Below are 27,112 nucleotides of genomic sequence, written 5' to 3'. Positions count from 1 at the left end.
CCACATGAATCCCAGTATCGTAACTTCTACCGGAATTTTCCTCAACATTTCAAACTAAGAACACAGACACCAGAAATAAACATGTTTTCTTTTCTTTATTTCAAATAGTAACACGTAGATACTTTTATTATGTCTGGGAATCCCGGGAATGATACCAAAACGAATGTAATAATCGGTCGTTTTCCCACTCCTGGTAGTAATTTACACATTGCACTGTGATCGGGACTAGTCAATACCGGGATCGGGATACCGGGATTCACTTGACTACCGGGATCCCGCACAATGCTAGAATAGACCTACTGTATAACATCACCATATATATGACGCAACTAGGCCTAACCTCTTGTTCACTTTTCTGCAGATACCATCTAAGACTCCCCCATCTGCAAGCCCGGTAACTTCTAAACTAGAATGAACCCAGGCCCATAGCCACAAGAGAACAATCTGGGGCGATGGCCCCTCAAATTTCGATCATGCCTCACACCCATTTTTCTTCAAATTCCTGGTTTAAGTAATGGACCGCAATGATGAATCCATGCAAATGCCGCCCACCCGATCAGACAAAAGTTCTGCCCCTCCAAACAAACACTCTGCCAATCCAAATTTGACAGACGAAATGCTTGCTAATTTCATTGAAAGGTATAGAGCATCTACCTGTTAGTAAAATAGTAACGCTAATTAATCTAATTAATTATTGCAAATGTGAGTTTCCTTTCATTTCAGATGGAAGTGACAAAGTTAACTAAACAAGATTGTTTTCTTGTCTGAACATAAATAGCTAAATTATGAACAGCGTCACATTAAATTACACAACACGGCATAACCTTCAATTCTATTCTCTGCTGACATGTTTGGTCTAGTTAACTAGCATGTAACTTGTAAACTAGTTTCCCATCATCACATGAAAATAAATTAATAACCATCTCCAATTTGCATAGACAAACACCAAAATATACCTACCCTACAAACATTTGTTAAACATTTAAGTCCACACCTGCACTGGCCCACTTCAGGGTCCATCTCCACTGGCCCACTTTAGGGTCCATACCAATGTTTGCATTAGGGCGTGCGATTACAGGATTCCCGCAATTTATCAAGAGGGTCCTGCAAAAATATTTCTCTTGGGGGGAATTTCCCGCAACTTGCACCATTACTGTAGTTACAAGTTTTGTTGATTTTTGTAAAGAGTAATGTGAATGATCAAATCTTTCCAAATAAAAAACACTGGCTTTGTTAGTGCTGCACTGCACAGTGTGTATTGGTCGCAGTGGTCGACAAAGTGTACTGCACTGTATGTACTATATGTGCACTAAACCTTGATACAAGCATATGTACGTACATTTAACTACTAACAGCACCAATCCCAGATCCCACCCCCCTTGAAAATCCCCCCCCCAAAAAATGGAAATTCCTCCCCCAAAAATAAATTGACAGGGGGAATTCCCCTCCTTTTTTAGCATCCTAGCACTAACACTGGTCTACACCCACTTCCTCTTCCTGTCATTCTAACGTTCTGATGATTTACAACAGTGACTTTCCATCAATGTAAGATGAGATCAAGAAGTTCACACTGTACAGACTACTTCAAGAACAAGACCCAAGTTACATATCTGTATTTCTCCAGAAGACCAGAGACCAAGGTCCATGGTATCCTTTCTGTGACCTCACACTTGGCCAGGATGCCAGGAATAATAATGAGTTGTAATTAGACATATATACAGTATTGTGAGAAAAACATGTCAGTTTCTAAATGTTTCAACTTACTTTGCGAAGTGGCCTAACCATCGTAAAACAGTGATTGTCAAAGCAGCTTATTACAAGGATTTGATGAAACAAGTTGATCGCCTTGCTGTCTCAATAACAAAAACCTCCTTTTTAATTGATCCTGTTGTGTACAATCACAGAACAGGTTCACACTACACCTGTTTATTATTATCACAGTTTTCTCACAGTATATGCAGTTGTATAAATACCAATGCATAAAAGTCACACAGTATACAGGTAAGCCAGCCCACACAAATCCTCTTGGCAAGCACCACAATTCCTTATAACCAAACTCTCATTCCCTTGTGAGAGCAAAATCCAATTCTTTGAACAATAGAACATCCCCTTCAATTTTTCCTGGTCAACAGTTAAGTCCCTCCACAAATAAAATAAAAATAACTGTCCCTTAGGCATTGGTATATAAACATCTGTTGTACCTTCCCTTTCTAAGGCAAACTGCTATGAAAGGAATCCTAAACTCCATCTGGCTGTATCCTGTATGGTCATCTACATAGTACTGTTATGTGTATATACAACTACACACAGTACAGTGCAGGACAAAAAGAGTTCACAGCTAAATTGTTGGTATGTGGGTGTGAGTCAAGAAACCCTCTTTTATGTGTTTGTTTACCTCACATTGTCATCACAACCTTGGCATAAGGATAGATGACATCATGGGTCGTATTACTCAGCAGCACACAATCAAATGATGATCCAAATTTAATGACATACATTTTTAGCAACCTTTATGACTTCTTTATGGAGCAAAAGTCACTACTCTTACAACAGTTTGTCAACCCATATGAAACCAGGAGTTGATAAAATATTGTTTTGCTATTTAAATGTCCATCACTTGTGATTACTGTCATTGCAAACCAGAAACACCCTTATAATGAAATGGGTTTGGCAAGCATGTGAGATTGTTCCATTTTTTATTAGGGGTATTTTATAGCACCAATGTTGTTTGTCCTTCACAAATTTCTTTCAGAACAGGACCTGCACAACACTTTGCCTTCCTTACTTATCCAAATTACTTTCAATTACTGTTAGTAAGATACTTCTACACAGCCACAGTAGTCATGTGTTTTGTCACAGGACAAACAACTTTGTAACTTTACAGTACCCCTATTTAGTCAATGGAACAATCCAACCAGGGGAAATCAGAGATATATTCTGTCACTGTAGGAAACAACAGTTGGATTGATTAGGAAAGAACAATTGGATTCTAGGAAAGAACTTTGGATTAGGAAAGAAGTTCAAAGAACATTCGAAAGTAAATTTGTTCTTTCCTAGGTTGACAGAATATTCTCTTCCAACCACAGCAACCAGGCTCCTTGATGAATATAAATAAAATATCACACTTGATTGATTGATCGATCCATTGACTGATTGATTCAATTCACTATAATATAATAATGATACTCAAATTGTATTTGGGTGATTTCTTATATCAATTGGCAACTGTAATACAGATAACGGAATATGTGAACAAATGACTGAGGCTGAAACACAACTGATATCCTTCTAGTTTCGTTTGGAGAAACAAACATGTCAAATTGTTACTAAGAGTTATAATCAAAAGCTAGGGTCAAAGTCCTATCAATAAAATAGCTTTCTACTCTTGATTGAACAATTCTACCAAACCACCACCACTGCTGGATATTAAACACAAATTAAGATCATACTAAATCAAAACTAAGACACCCACCCTAGTTGATTTGATTGTAATTGATCAAACTAAGACATCCACCCTCAATGATTTGATCGTAATTGATCAAACTAAGACATCCACCCTCAATGATTTGATCGTAATTGATCAAACTAAGACATCCACCCTCAATGATTTGATCGTAATTGATCAAACTAAGACACCACCCTCGTTGATTTTCTTAAACATAAGATTGGCTTGTGACTTTAATTTATCAACATTGTGCCACCTAGATATACTTGAACTTTAGTAGCTAGGCTTACATATCCAACAACCAATTAGCAAATTATGACAAAAAGTCAGCTTTTGTCCCTTTCTTTTTAAAACTTCATCATTTGCATTAAGTTTTGAATACTCTAACTAATGAACCCTATTCCTCATGGGAATTTTAAAATTGAGCAAAAAATCAACACAAATGCTACTTGATAGAGAAGTGGTTTAATTCATTTTAAGAGCTGAATTAATTTACTGCACGACCTAAAACCTCCATATAATTTCAAATAGACTGTGCATAGTTGCTTCTATCCTGAAATATAACCCAGGGATGTGCTCACACTGGGCGGCTGCACCCAGCAGTTCTGAATGCCGCCCAGCACAAACAGTACATATTTTAAACATTTCCGCCCGGCACTTTTTTGATGATAATTTAACAAATTTTACCATAACCAAAACCTGGGAGAATACATGGCACAGAATAGGAAAAATAGCACTACCTAAGCATACTTCATGTGCAAAATTTCCAGTGGGGAGGGGGTACCCCACCCATGAGATCCCTCTCCCAGGGTGTGGATCACACTACTGCAAAATCTGCCCGGCACTAAAATATTCCTGAGCACATCCCTGATTACCCCCAACCTATGCTTTCAAATAAAGTCAGATCTAAGTCTCTATCCCTGAATACTGCATTCCCAATCAGAACGGTACTCTAACTAATAATTCTTACCTCCAAGTCATAATTCCCATGGCCGGGAAGTAAAGTCGCCAACATGACAGCTGACTAGACCAAAAAATTGGCTTATAAAATCACCTTCTTTTCCGTATATCTGATGTTTATTATTTCCAAGGTTTGTTCATTAAGCCTTCCAAAGTTTTTTTTCCTTATTGAGGTGATACTTAAATCACAACATTTTTCCCCTTTCACTTTTTGATGCAAATTGTCTTGCCACTGAGAAGGAAAATAATCACTCGAAAGATGAAAGGTACACGAATTTACTCTTCCTTGAACTAAACAAATGGATGGCCTAGAACCGTTATGATAACATTGAAAATGTTGTAGGTAAGCTCAATTAACCAATCCATTTAGAAATAATGTATACTTAGTGTAAGGTTCCAAAGTAAGCAAAAGTACATTCACCATCAGGTGAACCTGACAGCTGGCAACAGGAAAAATTAAATCAAAACTGTTCCTTAAGTCCCCCGGTTACTATTGTACAGACAGCATTACTCAGTAGCCACAGCATACTTACATCTAAGTTGAACTTGTGAATGTTCACAAAATGTCATCAAAAGTTCACAAATCATGCTTTTTGTGTCCAAAAGAAAATCTGAGCTCTCTATCTGACATTAATGTCACTTTCACACTTTGCATTATAAGATAATGTCCTGCAGGAGATGAGTAGGAAGTTCAGTTATAACAATTTGCATTTTGTCAAGTTTTCTTGAATTTCCAATATAGTCTTTGGAGCCCAAATTACTCGTTATCGCATAAAATTCTGAGATTGTTTCCGACACTAAGAGACAGCAATAACACAGAAAAAAATCACAAAGACAACTGCAATATTGCTACAAAATTTAAAAGGAAAATAAATTAATGTTAAAATAGGAAACTTCTTATATTGTAGGTCATACAAGCTGCATTGTATGATTGAGGTGTATGGTCCACAAGCTTCCAACACGAATAAATGTCCCACACAAATAATATCAACAGAGTTACAATGTCAACAGCAAAAGTTTACCGCACCAGTAATGTATAAGTACTCTGTACCAAGAAACCAGCCCACTAAGTCTACTATGGTAATATATTGTACATGTATACTCTTACAGCTTCATATCATAGGTACCGAGTCCTTGTAGCTTAGTCCTATATTACTTACTGTACTAATATCAGTCCCAGCTGGAACAGATTGGAAAAAATTAAAGTCTTCCAAAACTCCCTGCTGTCTTGAAAATCAGATAAAGTCAAGAGGTAGAATTCCTGGGGCTGATGATTTGGTAGTGTAAAGTTCAACAAAGACTTTCTCTCTCTAACCAATCATGATGGTTTTAACATACTCCTGTACTGAGGTATGTATTGGGTATATCATATACCACTGTTAACCTTTGCTATTCCCCTGCAGCAGAGACCAGGCTGTGGATATGGTGAGAAGCGTGTAAACCAACACTAAGGTCAAATGCACACAGCAGGAAAATCCCAAAACGTCTGAAAGGCAATACTCCTGAGCCTATTTCCAACAGTAACTATGACAACCAATGGAAGACTGGATTGATATAATTATCTGACTTGTTAGCAACTGAATATTTCCTGCCATATTTCATGTCAAAATATTATACATCCTGGTAAATGTTTGGTTAAAATATGACTAAGTCTCATCTTAAAAATAAATTCAGGTACTTCCCTGTTTTAGGTTTTTTTTTAAAAGTGTTTTGCTGGGTTTGATAGATATTGGTAATTTTTATCAACCACTAGTAGTAGGCATAGTTACTGTATGCAAATCTATGTCACATGACCTTAATAAATCTGTGAAGAAGAAACCTGGCCCTCCATGAAGTTGGAAGATCAGAACCTCTAGGAAAGTAATTTGAAAAATTCTGGCAATTTTTAGCAATTGCTAAAATTTGGGCCCAATTCTGGGGACCTCTTACCTTGCAAGTTAGTATACGTACTAAATTATGAAATGCATTGAGTACAAAGCATGAGTACAATATCACCATAGGTGACTACAAGTACAAATAATGAATACCTATATGCATGAAATAGGAGTACTAGTACAGACTTAATACAATTAAGTCACTTAATTTGTGGTAACACTGAGTAAACAAATAAGATCACCATAATGAGATAATTAAATTATCAAATACAATGAATAAACAAACAAAATGAATAATAACACAAATACTCTTAGAGATAATTAACATAAACTAAAGACAAGCAAAGAACACAAACAAACTTGTTGAGGACAAACTTAGGGATATAGTGAACCAAGAAAAACTTTTAAGTTACTAAAGCAATGCTATAATAATTATAATCCAAACAATGGCTGTTGCAATCGACAAAAACCAAAATCTCTGATGATGTGGACTGCATTTAAAATACTTATCTTTAGACACTGTTATCTAACTTTAAAGGTTATTATTCAAACAATGAATCAAAGAGCAATTATATCTCAAGAAAAGATGTTTGGCTCTTGTATATTTCTGGCTTCCTCTGTTACATAAAGTAGAGTTTTGGATCAATTTAGCAGTCAGTTTTGAATAAACTTAGCAAACCTAATAACATTGCAATTGACCAAACATAAGAATTCCTTTTAGGATGCTTATCAGATTTTCTTGCCTAGAAACTTTGACTTTATCAGGGTTAGCTATATCTATACAAAGTGCAAAAAATAGAAATTCTCTGAAATTTCAACCATTATACTCAACTTTTGGAAACCAAAACTGGCTGGCTATGATAATGAACTGCAAATATTACTGGATCTTGCAGTATCGAATAAACATCAACAGTTTACCAAAATTAACACAGAAAGTCCCTTTAATTTATATTTATGATTTTACACAGCTTGACACTAGGTTATGGACAAACAGGTTCCCTTTAAGGCCACTACAATTCTCAAGAACTACTCAGCATAGAAAATGTAGATCTCATAAGAGCAGTTACCCTTTAAAGATATCCTATATGTCAAACATTGTTAAAGGGGACTGATAAATGTCCATAGTTATTATCTCATAAAAAAGTTGTATTGAATTACCTTTCTATGAGGTCATAGGTCACTGCAAGTTTGGAAATATTTTCCACACTAGTTCTTTTCCACTCTTTGGAATGTTTTTGAAGACAGTTGACAAAGACATTTTTGTTTTCCGATATTATAGTGATGTAGCAATAATAACAGATTTGGTAAATAAAATAAGATGGAAACATGTTTTATAAAAGAAATGATGGCAGAATTTACAATGTTAGTTTTAAGGTACATGTAAGAGAGGAATGATGTAAGTTTAATATCACAAAACAGGGCAATATTTGTTAAGGAATTGTTCTGGTTTCTCAGGTATTGCTTTTTAGTAGTCCAACAAGCAAATTTGTTTGTGGTAAAAATGTAAGAAAATAACAAAGATTGCTGATATGTACACTGTAGGAGAGATGTTTCTCGGTATTTATAGGAAGTTCACCAGCTTTGGTCTATTAACCTCCCATTGGCTGGATCATAGTCCTAGCTACAACGTTTTTTTCTTGTTTTAGTTCAGTATTCCCAAAGTGATTGAGGGGTGACATGAATTTATTGTTTTACCTATTTGGGAATATTTTCTTACAGTTCAATCAGTCATGTACCAGACCCGATTTTGGTTGTAGGACAGGAACTTGGTCCTCTCTGGCTACTGGACTTAAATCCCCTAAATATTTGCCTTGCCAAAAGAAAACTTGTTTTTGCATCACTTTATTTACAGTCACTTTAAAGTGAATCTGACAATGTCATGTATGAATATTCAGTAATTCTATATATATATATATAAATAACTGTGACCTTGTTTGGCTAAGATCAGACACATTCCACATATGGATCACTCTCATATAACAGTGGCAGTAAAAAAGTGTTTACGGTTATGAAATTGTTTGGAAAATGAAAGTAGTTGATTTTATCATATATAGAAACTGGTAGAAATAAGAGTCATCATATCATACAGGGAATTCCCTCAAATGAACATATGTCTAAACAGGATGCAGGAACCAAATGATGATATTCACCAGGATTCTTAGAAAAATTCCTGGTTTATACTCCCAAAACAACCTTTTTCCTCTGAACTAATCTCTTTTACTTTAATTTGGTAGAAAGGATCTTCAAATTTGTATGATACAAAAAAATGGGATAGTTTTGATTTGTATCGATTCCCCATCACACACACTTGAATATTTCCTGCCTAGTTGGCAAGCCGTGTCAAAATTGAGTTTTTAGAGGGCGCTATTCTTGTTTACACACAATCACTGGCTTAGAGACCTGACATTTTATGATAAGAGGAAGGAACCTTGCAGTCTTTGTTTGGATATTACAGCTGCACACTGAACTGTGCAGAGTGATTGCCATGCTATATGCTACACTGATACATCACAAGTCTACACACTGAATGTGAATCTTACTGCGATGTGTCCAAACCAATTAAAAGCATTGGTTTCAGAAATAACCCATGCAGAGAATGAACTAAAACTACTTTGGCTTGTTTTTATGGGTCAGTTGTAAGTGGATTACCTATTGTACTATTTAGCTATCATAACCAGGGCAGGATTTAGCTTGTGGGAGGCCCGGGCCAGAATCGTTTGGGGGCCGTTTCACAATTAGGCCCACTATCTTAGCGGCGAGCCACCATAGGTTGGCGCGTAGCATGCACAAAATGGCAGAAAATGCTTCCCAGATTGCTGGAAATGGCACTTCCCAGGCCTTGCAAGTTGCACCTAAACATTTTCAATTTGAAATCTCATGTTCTGGAAATTGACTTTTGTTACAATTAATATGTAAGTTTTGTTTTTGTTTTTTCTAATGCCCCTACAGGAATCAATATTCCGTTTTGTAGGAATCACATGATCGATGGTTGATAGCTAGAACGTCAATTTGTTTTGTGCAAACCGACAGAATTTACATTTGTAAACACTGTATTTATGGGGCTTGTGGTGTCCTACGCAAATGCCATAGAACAAAGACCATGCATACTTATAGGCCCCATGTATTTATGGAAAGACACCTTTTTTCAGTGTGGAGTTGGAACAAAGTTCCATAATTTACATGTTGACAATCGACGGACGGACGGAAAGGCATCTTATGCCTCCATTTTGTTGGACAACCAAATGTGGGGGCCCCTAAATGAGGGGGGGCCGGGCCTGGGCCCTCATGTGCCCCACTGTAAATCCTGCACTGATTATGACCCTCTGTGATCCAACCTATTAGCCCTCTCCTGTTAATTACTCCAAAGATAGACTTCTCTGGTCCTCTGTTTTCCTTCCTCTAATGACTGTATCTCTCTCTGGCCCTCATAGAAAATTAATTGAGAAAATCTGCAGCATTTAGAAAGTAACCTGGGAATGAAAGTAATTCTATAGCAACAAAAGAAGTTGTAGAAAACTATTCCACTTTCAGAACTATCCCAAAACTGTAAAACTAATATGTATTTTTCTTTTCTTTACCTTCTTCTCTTTTTGCTAGAAATAGCTGAAATTCATTGAACATTACTTTCCTTTCTGGTTAAAGGTTCAGATCTTTTAAATTCTTCGCAGATAATTATTTGCGGGTAATTAAACTAATAGAGTAAATACTTACATGAGTTTAAAGTACTTTGATGTTGGCAGAGAAATTCTTGATACAGTTTGAATATCAGTGACCACTTTTCGACTTTCTAGCATATTTTTTGGCATGACCCTCCAACAGCAATATTCTGGTCACAATACTTTCATGTGTAGTCTAAGCATGTTGCTATGAAAAACATGTAATTGTGTAAACTAACAAGCTGTACTGAGAACCTGTATGAATGACTTAGAACCATGCATAGCGCAAAGGTGATAGCAGTTGCTATAACAACTGTAAACAAGCTAACCTTGCCTTTATATTCAAACCTCAATTTCAGAGAACTGCTCTTCTGTACAAGCCCAAACGATGTATTTCATTATCAACAGTGAAACCTTTAATGGTTTGCAGAAAATAGGTTAATTTTGTTTTGCAAAATTTCTACTACGACCCTTGGGTATTATGCACCAATTTACATAAATGAGCTTGGCTCTCTGCAATGCAGCAAGCCAACTGTGACACTGCCATATATATATATCTAAGAGCCAGATGGCATTTCACGGCCACTTACCTTCATGAATAACTTTGAGACAGGATGATTATTTGGAAGGACAGATAAGCCAGACTACCATACAGAGAGATATATACTGTCATATATCAATGGATCTAAGTTTACATTCTATTCTAGAAATAAATAAGCGCCCAATGCCTTTTGAGTCACATTTTTAAAGGGTATTAATTTGCAAAGAAATTAATCCATTGATATTAGAGGTCACGTTTGGATATTTTTAATTTTCATTTATGATAATTGCTCTTACAAAATGAAGAGTTTTCAATTTGTTACCTGGCAACAAATTGACTGCAGGAATATCATACTGAGCTCTTATGATGACATCACACATACAGTACTTAATAAATGATGATATCAAACACATACAGTAATAAATAATGACATCACACATATACAGTAATAAATGATGACATCTCACACACATACTTAATAAATGATGACATCACACACATACTGTAATATGATGACATCACACATATATAGTAATAAATAATGACATCACACATATACAGTAATAAATGATGACGTCACACACACAGTAATAAATGATGACATCTCACACACATACAGTAATAAATGATGACATCACACACATACTGTACTATGACGACATCACATAAATATAGTAATATATGATGACATCACACACATACATTAATAAATGATGACATATAACACACAGACAGTAATAAATGATGACATCACACACATACTGTAATATGATGACATCACATAAATATAGTAATATATGATGACATCACATAAATATAGTAATATATGAATTAATAAATGATGACATATCACACACACACAGTAATAAATGATGACATCACACACACACACATGTATACAGTAATAAATGATGACATCACACACTTACTGTAATATGATGACATCACATAAATATAGTATATTAATATATGATGACATCACACACATACATTAATAAATGATGACATATCACACACAGACAGTAATAAATGATGACATCACACACACACACACACACACATACTGTAATATGATGACATCACACACATACTGTAATATGATGACATCACACATACATACAGTAATAATATGACATCACACACATACAGTAATAAATCCAGTTAAAGACTGACTCAGAGCTGAATGTTGACATGTCATCTTCCAACAAAACAGAAGAACAAAGAAAAGAGTGCAAGTTATTTTCTGCAGTAAATCCACTTAATCAAAGGTATTTCCACTTGAAAAAACATAAGCTTAGTTTGAAATGCTTATTTTAAGGATAAATCAAAATTGACTTCCACTTCTAATTATTAGTATCAAATTGCAATTTGAATTATTCAAACATATAGATATTTCATCAACAAGATGAATTCCAGTTGATGACATTTCACATCATATTGTCTTGGGGAGCTTTGTAAATGTGTGGTAAAGATGTCTTGGGGGCCATAAAAGTATTATGATTTTTATTGATTTTTCATTGCTTATGAAGAACTGACCTAAGGTCTACTTGCTAGGCCTGGTAAGTCAGCAACTCTCCATAATGAGCCTCCAATATTAAAGGTCAATTCTATAAAAATAAAAAACATAAAACTGATCAAGAAATACAACCTCCACAGATAGCAGTGTTGTGTACTACTGTAAGTGTCTCTAACATCAAAATTCCTTTCACGCAACAAGTCATAATTGTCTTAAGAGTGTGAGAGACTTTATCAAGAGATTAATGTATGTCACATGGTTTTACTGAGCCAAAAACAAAGAGAAGGAGGCTTACTGATCTCTTAATCTATCTCCGTTACTGTATCTGCAAGACGCTATGGAGACCAGGACGACATTGAGAAACATACATTACTCTCCTCACAAACATACTGTATATCATACAGTCCCCAGTGATTCAATCTAAAACAAATGTTGGGGAGACTGGGACAACACTGACTTTCACAGTTGCTATAGACGGAAGGACGAGATACCAAAGAACCAATTATTGTCAACGGTGTGAATGCAGTATCTACATATTGCATGCCTGTCGGGAAGGCATTAAAGTCTATCTAATGAGAATCACAATGTAACACACATGAATGATCTAGTCAGTTATCATTTTCTGGAAGAAAACAATTCTTTTGTAGCAAAAATTGATGCAAGTATGACTAAGACATATTAATAGTTAATATCATAGACTCAAATTTTATAGCCTGGCAGAGAGACTTTCAGAAATGAGTAATCACCAAGGAAAAATCAATCTTTAAGTACTTTGTTATTGATGTTGTACATGGCAGTGAAGTGAAAGAGATGTGAAGTTATAAATTTTACAATATAGTGGGGATAGTACAACAGTCATATTTCAAAATTCAGTAAGTTCTGAATTCCCAAAATTTATGGGGTTTTGTTATTTAAAAAAAAAAAAAAAATTGTAGGCCAATATTTTCAATAAAATCATTAAGAAAATTGGCAATGCTAAGTTTAAGACAGTAACGTGCAGAAGTCATACTCTAAAAGAATTAAGTGCATCTATATATGCTTATCATTGTAAGGGACTTGAGTCCTAACATTGATGCATATTTATGTATACCTAACATTGATATATAAGAGCAGTGCTCACTTATTACTGTTCATATTGATATGATTTGGAACATGTTTATTGATAGTTTATTGATAGCTTACAGGGGGATGGACCTTGAAAAAGTCCAGAAACATTTTGTATTATTGCCCATTGCAGACACTACAAGCCTAGAATAGCCTAGTTACCACATAGCTCGTCTGGTATGCGTACTGTATTTACGATCAACGAAAAGTAAACTTCTGTGGATCCAAAGAAATACAACACCGAATGAAACCAGTGATATTCGAAAAGAGATTTGATTGGACAGGTGCAGAATGGTAGATATGGAAAGAACAGGAAGTGGAAGTTGACCTGATAATGGGTCACTGGGTTAGGGGGGGGGGAGTGACAAAATGTACCAGCTTGGGTAGGCTAACATAGATTTGAGTGCATATGTTGTTTGAGGACATGGAAGAGAAGAGTGAAATAAATGCTGTATTTTAAATTCGGTTTCACGTGTGGGATGAACGGCTCCATCTCCCTAGATATCTTACTGCACACCATAGAGTTGTTGTGTTAGTTAAACAATCATTTATGTGTGGAATATATGCACAATACAGTACAGCTATGTCTTTTATATGATAAAAATGTACAGTATTTCTTTTTCATCCTCATTGATATACATTTCAGGAGTTGGTTTTTAAAACTGACACTATCTGGGCTTGGAATTTACACCAAGACTACCTGGGCTTGGAATTTACACCAAGACTACCTGGGCTTAGCATTTACACCAACAATATACCTCGGCTTGGAATTTACACCAACACTATACTTTGCCTTGGAATTTACACCAAGACTACCTGGTCTTGGAATTTACACTACCGGCCTTGGAATTTATACCAAGGCTACCTGGGCTTGGAATTTAAAACCAACACTACCTGAGCTTGGAATTTACACCAAGACTACCTGGGCTTTGCATTTACACCAACACTACCTGGGCTTGGAATTTATACCAACAGTATGATTGGGCTTGGAATTTACCAACCTCACCTGTCTCCTCACAAACCAAAAGGATGGAAAACATCTAAATGTCTGAAAATGTTGCAGCTCAGCTAAAGAGAAGAGTTCAGACATCTAGAAACTTTTCTCCCAAAATAAAGAAAGTCACCCGACATTTTGACAGAAATGTTCCCCAAATCAGGACGGTCGTTTTTCCACCTGACTTCTTGATCATCTGTAAGACTTGTTCAAGTACACTTGTCTCAAGGGTTGCCGGTGAAAATTAAATTCTCATTTTACTAATTTACGGACAAAAATGTTTAAACTGAAATAAAAACTTGAGTTGACGGATCACTTCAAGATGTGGATGGGATTACTCACCTTATTTAAGGGCTTGAATTGTCTCTGATTTTGAGTAGCTGGACCCTCTGGCATGGTAGGTTCCGTGTAACCATGGATACCAGGTGGAACAGCATTGTTATTTGATCTAGGATGGTTATCTGAATGGCTGGACTGGGGTAGCTGTTAAAAAATATACACAAAAAATAACAGAAAATAAAGCTAATCAGGAAATGCTAAGTCAGAATAGAATGGGCAGATGTCTTCATGAACAGATCAAAGCCATAGTTTTCTCTTGACTGTGTTTTGCTTGTAACAGTGCTAAAACATAAGGCTTTTTCCATCTTGTAATTTTTTCATGACTTTATGTTTTGCTTGGAATGCAGGGACTGATATGTCAGACTGTCGCAGGCCATGCTTCCACTCTAACTATGTGTTTGCTTGTTTGCTCCAGACTATATGTTTGCTCCAGACTATATGTTTGCTCCAGACTATATGTTTGCTTGTAACAGGACTGATGTATGTAAGGTCTGCCTGGTGGTCTGGATCAAGCAAAACACTATCCTGGAGTTCATCTAAGGGACAAACACCTATTGCATAAATGTTCTGCTAAATTCACACAACCTTAGAAGAAATTTTCAGATAGAAACCAGCAAAACTTGCTACAAATCAGTCCTGCTTTGAGTCTGCTGTGACCTAATCGGGCAGCTGTTATCAAAATCATGTATCTGAGCCTTTGGCAAAGTTATAATCAAAACTTGCAAATACATTTATATATTTGTGAACTTTGAAATTGTGTTGGTACACAGCCACTGCTGGAGAAAGTTTGCAATAAATCTAAAAATATCACATTTCAAGGACATATCAGCTCAGATGAATTATAAAAGGAAACAAGCAAAACAGATGATTTGCCTTGATGACAACACAAGCCCCCTAATCACTTTCTTATCCTGAAGTAGTTGTAAACATGTCGAGTAGTAATAGGATATCTTTAAAAACTTCACTTTTGAAGCTAAATCAATAACAATCTAAAGATTAGGTTTTCAGGTAGCTATGCAGTTTGCAACTCTCTTGTTTTGATTATAAAGTCTCAATACAAGTGTGCTGATGAATTTCGGAAGACAAACTTCCGAAGTAGATTCAATGTTTCTTTTTATAAATGCACTCTGACCAGGTGGGTTTAATGGAGAAAAGCTGTCGAAATCAAAAGAAAGAAATTATTTTCTGTTGCCCTTATGGTGTGCACGATTTACCATAAAATCACTGCGACCGCCCATATCAGCATGTTCAAATACACAAATGTAACCTACATGTATATACTGTATACTCGTATCATCCACTTAATACCGAATTCCACTGAGGAAACGTCTGAAAACACCTGTTTATTCATTGCAATGGAAGGAAATGACACAATTTCACAAGCTACATCGGTAAGACCGAAAGAAAGATACTATTCAAGAAAATGAACATACCACAGGCTAGCCACGAAAGTGAACGGATGTAACGGATGTAAACAAACCAGAGAGATTTGATAAGCGCATGATCTGTTCGGCGGGGCTTGCAAATTTTGATTGAAGTTTGTAGAAGATGTTTAACAACAGATAACTCAATAAAAATAATGAATATTGATATGGATATTGCATAGAATGGTGTCATTTACACTGAGTTTTTAGTGCAGTAAGCTGGAGAAGTCAAAGTTTAAATTTGGCAAACACGTAATGAGACTTAAAGTGTGCTTCTTGCCTTGATTTTGAAAATATCCACTATTCTACGAAACTTCACTGAATTACGCTTCTATGAATGACAGCAAAGGACATGTTTATATTTCACTACCACTAAAAGTTCCTCAGAATTGGCCCTGAATGTTAGCCCGCTTAAAATGTTTTCAAAGATCGTTTCCAAACTTGGTTCTGTATCTCCGAATTACATACATTGAGGAGAGCAACATAAGACAAACAAACCGTTTTCAGAGAGTTAAAAAACAAAATTAAACATGGAAGTAAAAAGCTTGTTGAAAGTTTGACCATGTGTGACCATTATTTTACTTTGTAGCAAATTTGGGACCAATACAGATGACCTTTGATGATCTTTGAATGACCTTACAGATGACCTTTGAAACACTTTTGTTATATAAGATCTATAGCATACACCTACATAGTCAATGTTGTTATTATTGTTACAATGTTACCAACAGGAGTTATTCATTGTACCTGATCCAATGTTGGAGGAACCGTAACTTTATCAATCACCGGGGTGCTGTATACGCCCCAGTTATGACTCCCTGGGATAGTATAACCACCTTCATCTTCCACAGTCTTAGACGTCATTCTCGTTCCAAATATGGCCATCGATTCAATAGGTAAAGAGTTGTGATTTTCCAGCACATGGTATTTATGTCTGGGGCTTCCAAAGGCCCCCCCATTGGGGTCCACCCCTGGCATTGCATAGATAGAGGTACCACTAATGAAACTTGTATCAGACTTGGGCCTGGAGTTCTGTCTGAGTTGGGGTTTCATAGGCAGCTCGCACACCGAATTCCTGTTATGCATTGAACTCAACGGTGTCTTGTATTCTCCGATGGTTCCAGGCGGGGGTAACGGGGGTGCGTACCCTGGCTTGTCCACAGATACCTTTCGATTGATCCTATGGCTACGTGGAAGGGATTGCCTGTTTTTATTCCTTAAGATAACTTTCGGAGGGTCATACATTGGAGGTGGACTTGAATTTTCTATTTTGTCTGTTAGGACTACTATCCTTCCTTGATCACTGGAGTGAGATGTATCTTTCCAGGTATCATAGGTTACTTGAGCACCTGTTGTTGAAGGTTTAGCTAATTCTTTCTCATTATCGTTCGAGTTTAGTGAAGATGTCCAACTATCGTAGCTGACTGACGTATCTTTCTTGAGAGGCTGGAGAGGAGGTACCTTATCTTCTCCATTTGAGGTTGGTGCACTCCAGCGGTCATAGGTCACAGGCGGTTCTGACTTGGGAGGATTAATAGGTACCTTATCTTGACTGTCTAAATTTCCTAATGAGTTTGAGCTGTCATAAGATACTTCACGCTCCTTTTTGGGAGGTTTAAGAGCTTTTTTCACTTGGCCAGTCACGTCTTTTGTCGAATCCCAACTATCATAAGGTGCTGAAATATCTGATTTGGTATATTTTAAGGGGGTTGGCTTTATCCTTGGAGGAGGGGGATTGACCTCTGGTGGTGGCTTGGAATCAAGCCTTGGAGGAATACCACCAAATGTTACATGTCCTGTACTTCCTTCATCTAACTTTCTCTCCTCTAACACACTCTCAAAAGAGGTTTGACTTTTTTCCTTAGGATGTAATTTCAATCTATTAGCAATCACAGATTTCACATCCACAGTAGAGGTTGCAATCTCACTGATGTTTCCCAGGCTTCGAGAGAGCCTCCTAGAAAGAACTGCTGGTTTTGTCTGATCTCGCTGAACGTCTCCGTTACTCCTTGCCCCGAACCCTGGTCCCATCCCAAACCCCGGTCCCATCCCAAGCCCTGGCACCATTCCAAGTTCTGACCCCTTTGCTTTCTTTTTTGTTACCCTGCCCAGGGTCCTGGTATTACTTTTGTTTTCAAAGTTTCCAATCATATCAAGAACTGAGATTCTGTTTGAATTGACTGCCTGACTAACAGCTCTAGGAGCTAATTTTGGTTTGGCCTGTACTGCTGGCTTAGGCCCCTTTTCTGTCTTCACAAATTTCTCTCGAGGCATGCCGACATCTTCTGTCCTTGAATGACTGAGGGTTTTTGTATTTACATTATACTGGCCAGACTTAGCATGTAGATTCTCATGTCCATCCGATGACCGTCTTGATTGCACAGCCTTAGCAGCCTCACCAGACTCATTTTCCAATGACAATGTACGTCCTGCTGCTGCCGTATTAGGTGTTCCATACTTGATCAAGTAGGATTTCTTAGGAGGGGGTGCCGGTTTTTCCTTACCAAGTTTTGATCCTTGGTGGCTGTTGCTGCCATCCGAACCCTTGCGCATTCTGACCTCTGAAACAAACACTTCGGCTTCCTCATCGGTATCTCTGATGATGAGGGTCTGATCTGGATCGGACTCGACTCGTCTCTTACCCCTGACACTATCCCAGGGAGCAAGATCAGGGGTAGGGTTGGATGGCCGACGCCTCACTGGACTTACATTTAGCCTTTCATAATTTTTGTTCTCCTTGTCTTTAGTTTTTGTCCTCCTTCTGATAGTCCTAGTTTGATTGGTCGCCTGCTTGTAGTCTGTTTCTTTGTCCTTTTCCGTTTCCACTTGGTTTGATTGTGCGATGCGCTCAAAGATCTCCAGCTTCTTGTGAAATCCGCCATTCTGTACAATTTGGTCTTCTGCTGGCTCCGAGGTTTCAAACACAGGTTTCGGTGGAACGGCTGGTGGCTTTTTAGAAGGGGCTGAAGCTGGATAATTCTGTGGTGTGGTCATGTCTCAGAAGTGGACCCAAAATCAGCCGACTCTGCGAAGATTCAAAGAGATTTTAAAGGTCATTAATGATATGGCACTATTGATTAGCAAACATTCAAAGAAACAGTAAAATAAGCGAAGGACATAAAGATAACCAGATTCGAAAGTTATGAGGTTTGGAACCAAAGATACTGTATGGTATGACTACTGGGCAGTTCCATAAATGGATGTACACTTCGGAGAGTTTAACAAGGCATGTATTCCAATCCAAAAGTATTACTTAACTTTTTATACATGTGGTCAAGTCATGTACCTTACCTAGTACTATCATCATGATAAATAACCATGCCTGAATTTGATTGTTGGATTGTTGTGGACGTACGCAGAGAAGTTGATTTTGTATACTGTTTTTTGTGCATTTCCAAAACTCTGTGAAGTTTGAGATCTTAAAAACCAACCAAATGCATGTGCCTATTAACAGGACTCTAAGCTTCCAAACACAAAAGGAATTAATTTATACCATGCTTCTAAGTACAGTTAGGTCCCGTGTCTGTTTCACTGTGGTTATGGACGTACAGATTTATGGTTATGGACGTACACGTCTGAAAGTTATGGACTTTAATGTCCCTATAATACATTCACATGTTTTGAACTGATCAATATGAGAGCCAATTTACAGTACTTAAAATCAATTTCCATCTATTAAATAAATAAAAATAATAACAAAATAATGTTAACATCACCTTGACAAAGTGAATGAAAGTGAAAGAGCTAAAGTTTAAGTATACTTCTAAGGTATGACATGAAATATATCACTAGATAAAACCTTGCAGGAATTGTAATACCTATAAATACTAACCTAGTTTCAGGTGTCTATTACTGTATAACAGTGTTCCAGTAACCCTACACATGTGCATTAGTAAGGTAACCTGCTCTACTGTATACAGGAAGGACAACAAACCATGTGTTGCATTTATCACAGACTTTCAGGAATAGTCTGTCACATGACACAATATCCATCAATAGGAGCTAAGCATGAAAATAACGGATAGAGATGGGATAAAGAAATGTATCTAATATTACTTCCATTTCATGAGTTAATAGAATCAATAAAGGAATATTATTATTTAAAGCAACGGGTAGTCTTTGCATCAGAGGTTCTTAATCAAATTACAAGGATATAATTAGTCAGAACAAAAGAAAGGACAGAATTTGAATCCTGATCACCCAAGCCAGACTTGCAGAATTAGGACAGGGCTCAGTATGTAGATAGAGTGCTGGAGTCCAAAGCCTCATGGACTCTTTCATAGATTATAATCTATTTCACAGGCTAAATTGTAATCATTTACTGGTCTGATATTGTCCAAAGGCCAACCCATTGCAAAACTTTAGCCTATAAAAACATTGCAATGATGTCACTGCATTGCATGAAGTGCTGCTTTAAGATGGATCAGCTTATATACCTACAGTGTCAACTTACACTGATGTGCTGCTATACAAACATTAATGAATATAACACACAGCTGGCACAAATCTGCACAATACTACAGTTTATCTCACTGACTGTTTTCTTTATACTTTTTAATTTTTTATTATAATCCTACATATAAACCAATCTTATTCCGTTCCATTCATTTAATTGCAATGTATGAGGATCATTTTGAGATTTAGAACCTCCATGAATTACTAAGGGTATTTAAAAAATAGACTTTTAGCAATTATTAGCAATCATAAAACTCTGAAAGGAATGCAGCATTGAAAGCCTTTGTACAGGTACTTCACATTATCACAGAGTTTGGAGGACACTTTCATCGAGGCAATGTTGGTCAGGATATGACCCTTTCCGTTGTGACGGAAACTGAACAACAGGAGAAACAATAGCACAGTTATTGTAGCATACATCTGGCTTCATATAACATCAGTGCACGTAAACACTAGGGATCCTAATTTGGAGTTTGACACAAAATGGCTTCATACTATACTAGCAGAACAAGGAACAGATTGGTAGTGAGTCTTCAGTCATACATGCATCCTAGAACAGAATATACCTTTAGGATTGCCCTCATCCATTTATTACATACCAACATACCTCATAGTCACAGCATATATAGTCAAGGGGAATGCTAACTGTACTGTACCTGTCATTTCATACTGTCGAAAAAGTGTACTTCAAGTGAGACACAACTATGGGAGCTGGGCTGAAAACAATCTGAGGGTTATTACATTGATACAATTAACACCCCACTGCCCCATCCCACTCCACCATCCCACTCCTCTATGCCCTTCCCACATTTCCCTCCCCACCCCCCTCCACCATCCCCCTCCCACATGCCCCTCCCCCATCCCCCTCCATCATCCCACTCCCCTATGCCCCTTCCCCATCCCCTCCACCATCCTGCTGCCCCATCTCGCTCTCCCATCCCCCTCCACCATCCCCCTCCCACATGCCCCTCCCCCATCCCCCTCCATCATCCCACTCCCCTATGCCCCTTCCCCATCCCCTCCACCATCCTGCTGCCCCATCTCGCTCTCCCATCCCCCTCCCCTATCCCCCTCCCACATGCCCCTCCCCATCCCCCTCCTCCATCCCCCTCCACCATCCCGCTCTTTCATCACCCCATCTCCTCTCCCCCTCCCCCATGACCCTCCCCCATACCCCTCCCCCATGACCCTCTCCCATATCCCTCCCCCATACCTCTTCCACCATCCAACTGCCCCAATATCATCTGACATGGGTGTAGATAATGGTCACATCAAACAAAACTTTTGACTAACATTCTCAAATGGCCAGTTAAAAGAGCACTTTTTCATCTCTAATCCATTTTTGTCAGCACACAACTATTTCAAAATATTTGGGAGTACCAGAGATCTCCTTTCAGATACAATTATTTAAAAAAGTGACCAGGGAAGTTTGTTACCCTAGCTCTGTGAGTGAGTGGATTCTGTCATTCCTCAAGAATTGGAAATGACATAGGAGTGGACTATGGATTGGAAGTAGGGAATGGTAGGATGTCCAATCAGACACTACCTTTTAATTAGTGCCCTTCATGATTCAATTGAATGCCATCATTTGAACTATTTAATTAATATTATTACCTAACATAATTTACAACATTACCAACGAAAAGTAACTTTTTACAAGCATTTTTGAATGGACACATCACTTATGCACAATACTACAACCCGGTCAGTATGGCACGAGAAAGCGGAATATATTATGTACAACAATATATATGCTTTACTTGCAAAATACATACATGGTTTACTTCAAAAATACATTTTAGACATATTTATATATATTCTCCGAAGAAATATATTCTCTAACACAAAAACATTTATAATATAAATATATATTCTCTAAGAGAAAAATATATATTTTCTTTCAATATATATATATATATATTCTGTTAAAAAGCATATGGTCAATTCCATGATAAGGTCAACATCATACCAAAAAATTTAAAATCATTGTACATTAAAATTGTATAAGTTTCCAATAAATAGAATACTTGTAGTTACTAAAAATAATTTTTTCACCCCAGAAACATCATTTGTTTGATTATGGGGTCGGTAATAACAAATGGTTCCCGTAGTAACTAAATTATGAAAAATACAGTGAAATTTCATTTTGTGCAGATTTGTACATATTAATCATAGGTATCATCAGTGTTTTGGACTAATTATATTTGCTATAGCATAGTGCTCACTTAATAGCTTCAATTTTTTTTCTACATCAAGGCATTCGACAATAGTGGTGAATTGAAAACACCCTCGATTTACTGTCACGCGAGTCACAAAATTTACTGTTTTTGTTTTTTTTCTCCTTGCCTGCACAATAGTTTTACTCCAAATAATGAATATCAAGTCTTCACATAGATACCAAAAGGATTACTGAATTTTCCTTTCCAGAAGATATTCAAATTTTGTGGAAAATCACCCTTTACGAATGTCACGCGAGTCACGTCACGCGAGTCACGTCAATTCAAGATAGTGTTTCTACCTATTAACTGTGTGTTGGACTAATTATATTTGCTATAGCATAGTGCTCACTTAATAGCTTCAATTTTATTTTGACATCAAGGCATTAGACAACAGTGGTAAATTGAAAACAGTAAACACCCTCGATTTACTGCCACGTGAGTCACAAAATTTACTGTTTTTGTTTTTTTTCTCCTTGCCTGCACAATAGTTTTACTCCAAATAATGAATATCACGTCTTCACATAGATACCAAAAGGATAACTGAATTTTCCTTTTCAGAAGATATTCAAATTTTGCAGAAAATCACCCTTTACGAATGTCACGCGAGTCACGTCACGCGAGTCACGTCAAATCAAGATAGTGTTTCTACCTATTTACTGTGTGAAATTTTCAGGGATGTTATAGTTTGATGAATGAATCACTGGTTAAAGATATCATATATGCATTCCCCTTTAATTAGGCAACTTGAATAATATGGGCACACATAATGCAACTAATTATGATAATTTCATTTGAAGTATCAGAATTTAAAATCATGAATATTTATTCGCAATATAATGCCTATTTTATCACCACATTTGGAAAGTTAGCACTTTGTCATTGATTTTTAAGTAATATACAAAAACATTATCTATATTTGTATCTGGCAATGCCATGTGCTATGACTTGACAACCGTAAGGTTTTAACTGCTCAATCATTCCCAAAATCCTATGAGCGAATGTATCTTCTCAAGTATTACATTTTTGGTTTATTCAAATATGACAAATATGAGAATGGTAATTTGAATCACATTTTGATAGATCTCTTTCTTCTATAACTCTCAAATGAGTGACTTCAACAGACTAAATGTTGTTACAAATATTAATTGACAAGATATATTGCCTGAACAACTGTACTACCCGTACAGTATATTACCTACTGTCTGCAGTCATGAATGTAACTCGGGGACATAATATCATCTGGACATTCCCAAGGGAAGTACCTTTTGGACACTTTCTAGATCAATGAATGTTATATTTCACTATGTAAGATCTATACCTTTGATTCACTACTGCATTTGGTCTAGAACTATCGGAAAAGTGAACTAGTCACGCGAGTCACGTTTTCTTGTCACGCGAGTCACAATACATCTTCATCGTTATTTTCATGCATTACAACATTTTTTCAAAGTTGCATAGCAATTGAGGTAGAGGTGTTTTTCAACTTCGGTATGATTACAAAAAGTGATTGGAAATATTTTAATAAGACATAAGAAATCGAACATTTGTGTGTGCATTCTGATTTTTGCTAATAGTAACTGTCACGCGAGTCACGTTTAGTTTTTCGCCAATTTCACCCCCAATACTTGAGGTATAAATATTTTTTGTCTACTGTTGTAAGCATTAAGGCTTACCTTACTGACTACATGAATGCTTTTCTCCCAGGTAATTTCTTTATTTGTTTAATGATATTAAATAGAGAGGAATTTTAGTAAAAATGTCACGCGAGTCACCGTGGAATTGACCATATATATTCTCACATTAAAAATATACTTTTGCACAGAATATAATTTTTGCTGTAGAATTTTTTTTTTTTCTGTCGCAGAATTTATATATTTTGTTAGAGAAAAATATTTTTCTGTCAGAGAATATATATGCTTTTTAACAGAATATATATATATATATATATTGAAAGAAAATATATATTTTTCTCTTAGAGAATATATATTTATATTATAAATGCTTTTGTGTTAGAGAATATATTTCTTTGGAGAATATATAATATGTCTAAAATGTATTTTTGAAGTAAACCATGTATGTATTTTGCAAGTAAAGCATATATATTGTTGTACATAATATATTCCGCTTTCTCGCGCCATATGTCAGCACATCCTTTTACCTCTGTCCTATGCCTTACAGCTCTTGGTCATCCTGATGACTTTAATCACAGTTAATTGTGTCGGTTGGTGGCTATTATTGCCACATTTACTTCCACACGTGTATGTCTCTACAACTGATCACAGCCAGGCCTGGCTGACAGTTGGTGGTCAATTACATCTGATTTTAAATTGAAAGTGTTGCTATAACAGCATATCAGTTTATCAAGTTTATACCTCAATAAATTTGATTTGGCATCACTTAACTATTCTATTTATATGACAAAAATTCCAAAACTTACTGGTTTGGATATTGCTGTAGGAAATCCAGAGCACAAAACGCACGATGTTGACAGTTTGGATGGTAGAATGAGAAGGAAGGGCATTGACCGGAGGTCGGGGGAGCCGGTCATGACGGCGCACAGTGTTAAAACCTTACCGGTTCCTTCTAGGCACGGTAGAATACTAAGCTAAGGTTGTGGGGAGACAGGTAAGCGAGGAACGAAGTAAATGTAATAAAGAAACAAACATTGGCCTCGATGACAAATTGAAATCAACAATTTGAATAATTTACATTCTAAACTTTGTCTGTGAATTTATTCTCTAGTAATATGGCTTCCTGTGAATGATCTTTGCATGCAGTACAGTATGTATAGCACTTCACCCACATGAATTTGCAATGTGATACTGGATAGATCATTACCTAAAATAAGTTACCTTATAAATACACAGATGAAAGTATAAAACTAGTCTGAAAATGATCCTGATCAAGTGCACATATCCTGAGAAGAGGTCTCATGTGATATACTGTATGCACACACTATCTATGAAACAGAGAGAGTCAAACACATCCCGGGGTGGAGGAGGTTGTACGGGGGGAGGGGGGCAAGTGGTGCATTGGGGATGGAAGTAGAGAAGAAATAAGAGATGAAATGATTGAGAAGTACATTCTAACAAGCATTTTGATCTGGAAACCTTACTGTATGGGTTAAGTTCAATCTGCATGGGTATGTGGTTGAACATTTAACCATATTCAGAGATTGTGTAAAAGTAAGTTGGCCTGACGTTTCGATCCTAAAAAGGCCTTTGAAGAAGATCCTGCTAGGATCGAAACATCAGGGCAACTTATATTTACACATTCTCTCACACAAGCTCTCTAGTGGATAAGCAGTTTGCTAACAGTTTTATTTTATTTTTATTTTCATATTCAGATATGAACAATGTAGTGAGTTTTATTGTCAACTATATAAAACACTATAGTGAGTGATCACTGAACTGATCAAGTACGTAGAAAAAATTTCAACTTTCATAACTTTGAGTAATGAAATATTGAAATCACTAAATGATTGGAGGATTCATGTAAACTAACACCTTAATCATCCAAAGGAAGAAAACTTCCGAATCCTCAGTTACCAAAACGGGACGAAATACTATTTTTGTCAAGATACATCTGTCATGTTCAAAATATGTACAGTACTGCAATCAGTCTACAGTAATTAAAACCTGCAAAAAGTGATGTTTTATCTTAATCCCCCACTTCTCCACGCATGATTAGATTAGATTAGATTATGTAGAGGGATGCAGGTCCCTGAATTCCAACTGAGGGATTTCAGAAGGGAATTCCCCCTTCCCGTTTCAACCTAATTTTGACAACAATGCAAGAAATATCAAGTTAAATTTGAAAAAAAAAATAATGTAAATTTTCTTTTCTTTCTTTGTCCCAAGTTGACAAAATTTCAAACAGTAACAATTCCCCCCCCCTCCATCTTTTGCCACAACCTTGCTGCCACCACTCCATTGACCGACTTAATGGTCACTGCTCACTTATCCTTACTTTCATATTTACCATTCATTAGGCTTAAAATACAGCTCTTCAACTCCAATTTTGTTTTCAACTGCTGAAATCTCAAATTGGTTTTTGTTTTACTGTATTAGGCTTATAACACCAAACTCTAGTCTAATAACGGATCCACATTCACTTCCACTTTTTCCGTTGATTATACTGCAGCTGGATAAGGAAGTAAGTTCTTGTTTATAGACTTTGCTTAAACATTGAAGTGTATTGCATGGGTAGGCCTACTGTACATACAGTTACTGTACAGCTACATACAATTTAAGAACTTTACTTCATTATCTTTAATATGTAGAACACAAGGCGATAATTACAGTTTATAGTTCTATTGAGGTCTCACTCTTGGCCAAAGCAAATAACATATGGCATTGTAAGAAGTTTTCTTACAAAAAAAAAAAAACACAATACTATAACAATATACACAAAATATACTGGTTATGGTTTTTGTGTTCAAAGACTGCTACTAAATGATTGTATTTGTTTTACAGTACGTACGTACATACAGCAGTGATACCATATAAAGAATGACCATGTTGCTACTACATAGAAGTGACAAAGAGATGCATACTGTAAAGTCTAATGGATGCAATATTATCCA

The 27,112-nt window shown here is 36.6% G+C and overlaps 1 protein-coding gene across 2 annotated transcripts in view; it reads right to left on the bottom strand.

The window, feature by feature from the left end:
- LOC139969921 (uncharacterized) overlaps nucleotides 1-27,112 on the bottom strand; it is a 74,081-nt gene that overhangs the window by 32,130 nt on the left and 14,839 nt on the right. For both annotated transcript variants that reach the window (XM_071975331.1, XM_071975332.1), the window contains exons 2-3: nucleotides 16,601-18,878; nucleotides 14,433-14,573 (exon numbers count right to left, since the gene is read on the bottom strand). In XM_071975331.1, coding sequence (XP_071831432.1) covers nucleotides 14,433-14,573; nucleotides 16,601-18,847 — 2,388 coding nt within the window. In that variant the 5' untranslated portion in view covers nucleotides 18,848-18,878. The remainder of the gene's footprint in view (nucleotides 1-14,432; nucleotides 14,574-16,600; nucleotides 18,879-27,112) is intronic.

This window comes from Apostichopus japonicus, chromosome 7 (genome assembly GCF_037975245.1).
Source record: "Apostichopus japonicus isolate 1M-3 chromosome 7, ASM3797524v1, whole genome shotgun sequence".
Lineage (NCBI taxonomy): Eukaryota > Metazoa > Echinodermata > Holothuroidea > Aspidochirotida > Stichopodidae > Apostichopus > Apostichopus japonicus.
The sequence above is the reverse complement of the archived record's forward strand: the minus strand, read 5'-3'. Positions and strand labels throughout refer to the sequence as shown.